At 54.5% G+C, this 2,171-nt stretch overlaps 1 protein-coding gene across 1 annotated transcript in view; it reads right to left on the bottom strand.

Moving 5' to 3' along the window:
• Nucleotides 1-2,171, bottom strand: part of LOC104532634 (zinc finger protein 276) — a gene marked incomplete at its 5' end in the record, with an annotated part of 7,105 nt that overhangs the window by 3,483 nt on the left and 1,451 nt on the right. The window contains 2 exon segments of the mRNA XM_010177886.1: nucleotides 823-901; nucleotides 2,124-2,171. The exon segment at nucleotides 2,124-2,171 is cut by the window's right edge and continues 18 nt beyond it. Coding sequence (XP_010176188.1) covers nucleotides 823-901; nucleotides 2,124-2,171 — 127 coding nt within the window.

Raw genomic sequence — 2,171 nt, 5'->3', positions numbered from 1 at the left:
AGGAATGGAATATCATTGGCTGGGGCAGGGGAATTAAGCTGCAGGTCGTTCTCTATTTCCTCATATGGAGCAGACACTTCAGTTTTGTTTGTTTTTTCCTTTTAAGTCCTAAGCTGCACAAGCAGTAATTAATTTTAAAGCCAGGAAACAGGCAATAAATTGTTGTGGCACTTTTCAAGTGACAGCTGACAGATTTGGCTGACACTGCAGCAAGGCTGCGCTCGGCCAATTGGTACTTTCGACTCAGAACGATGAGACTCAATTATTTGTTATTTACAAACCTCACTTTAAATATCTCTGGTTGAAGGATTGAGCCAAATCTTTGATCATAAAGACTGTTAAGCTGCCTCCCACTCCCGCTTCCCAGTTAATTGCTCTCCCCATGAGCAAACAGGGGTATTTCTCTGAGTGCCAGCCCTTGCCTGCGTTCCCACACCGACCGCCCTCCTGGAGCCACTGCGAAGGGGAATCACTCCCGGGAGAGGCAGCAGCTCTCAGCACCTCACCCCAGCACAGGGCTGGAGCCGCAGCTCTGACCGCATGCTCTGCCAGCACCCACAGCCCCCACCACCCCCTGCACAGCCCCTTCCCCAGAGCAGAGGAGGAAAAGAACCAGGAGCAGGTTCAGAGAGCACATGTGTGTGCAATCACACACGTGCTGCTGTGCAAACCCCCCCTGCCCCCTGCAGCAGAAGCAGTGAGGAGGGGAGTTCAGCCACCGCGAGGGCCAGGTCGGTGGTGGAGAACCAGCTCTCCCAGGCGGCTCATTTCATACTCGTAAAGAAGACAGGTTAGGCTATTTTAAACCCACTCTTCTCTCACCCCTCAGAAAGGTCACTGAACTCGTCTTTTACCCGCTCATCCGACGTTGCAGACAGAACCTGCTTCCCACTCAACTGTCCTAAGGAATGAAGGAGAACACGGTGCGTTACAAGGAAAAGCGGCGAAAACAAGTCAGGGGAGAGCTGCTGGGAAGGAACCAACCGCTCCAGGGTCACTCATCGTGGCTCAAACCACGTGAAAAATATGTGCTCCAGGACAAGTCAGTGATTATTGAAACCAAACTCAGCGTCTCGTGTGCTCGGAGATGGTTCTCCCTGCGCCCCAGGGGTGGGAGAACCTTTACCCTGCAGTTCTCACAAGCAGCTTTTGGTTTCCCCCGTGACACCCGCTCTGTAACCCAAAGATTTGTCCCCACGAGTCTTTTTCACTAAAGTCCCCTCAGTGCAGGGTCCTGCTGGAGCCCAGGGAGCTCTAGTGCTTCACAGGATCACCACTGAGAGCTACCGCGCAGCTGCAGCGGGCGATTCCTGCACGTGTCACCTGTCCTTAGCACAGCAGGGAGATCAGACCCAGAGAGATGTCACCTAGGGTTAGAAACTGTGGTGGGGATGGACCACACGTCCCCAAGGAAAGAGCCACCCTAGATGACACTGTCTGTGATCAGGGCAAGATATCTCTCTGTAAAATCAGAGCTGATCACCTTTTGTTAAAGGTTTTTACAGCCTTAGACAGCAGGCAGATAGAGCGAGGGATTCGCTCTAGAATTAACATATGCACTGTCCTGTAGGAGCACTTCACACCACGAGAAGCCCCCTGAGTGAACCTGGACCATTATTTTTACATCACTGTAGGGTGTAAAACTAATAAGAACAGGGTGATTTCCAGCAGTGACATCTCCCGTGGCTGTCAGAGCTACACACAGCCCGGCTTCTGTAACTCAAACGTGGGTGTTCATCCCCAAACGCCACTGGCAGGAGAGAGGAGGTTCAGCTCTCCTTTGGGGACAGAGGGGCTCCTGCTGTTCCTGCAGCGGGGAGGGGGAAACCCCTCCTTGCAGGAATACAGATGGGGTTTGCATGGAGCAGAAGGAGGAGCAAGATCAGCTCCTTAACGCGACGTGATGGACTGAACCCGCGTTCCCTTCGGCAAGGCTCAGCGTCCCCCACCAGAGGTGATTCTCTGGGCAACCTGCGCTCCCCAGCCGGCGTCTGGGTCCTCCCTGAGGAGCAGCAGCTTCCAGGGAGGGGGCTCAGCCCCACCACAGCTCCCTGGGTCAGCTCTCCAGCTCCTCCTGCCCTTCCCCAGAAGCCTGGAGGGAGATCAGAAGGTAAATCCCTCACCTGGGGCGCTGCTCAGCGGTGACCCGGGCTGCGGCAGAGCCCTCTCCT

Source organism: Antrostomus carolinensis, unplaced genomic scaffold (genome assembly GCF_000700745.2).
Source record: "Antrostomus carolinensis isolate BGI_N321 unplaced genomic scaffold, ASM70074v2 scaffold19631, whole genome shotgun sequence".
Lineage (NCBI taxonomy): Eukaryota > Metazoa > Chordata > Aves > Caprimulgiformes > Caprimulgidae > Antrostomus > Antrostomus carolinensis.
This window is presented reverse-complemented; position numbering and strand designations above follow the sequence as displayed.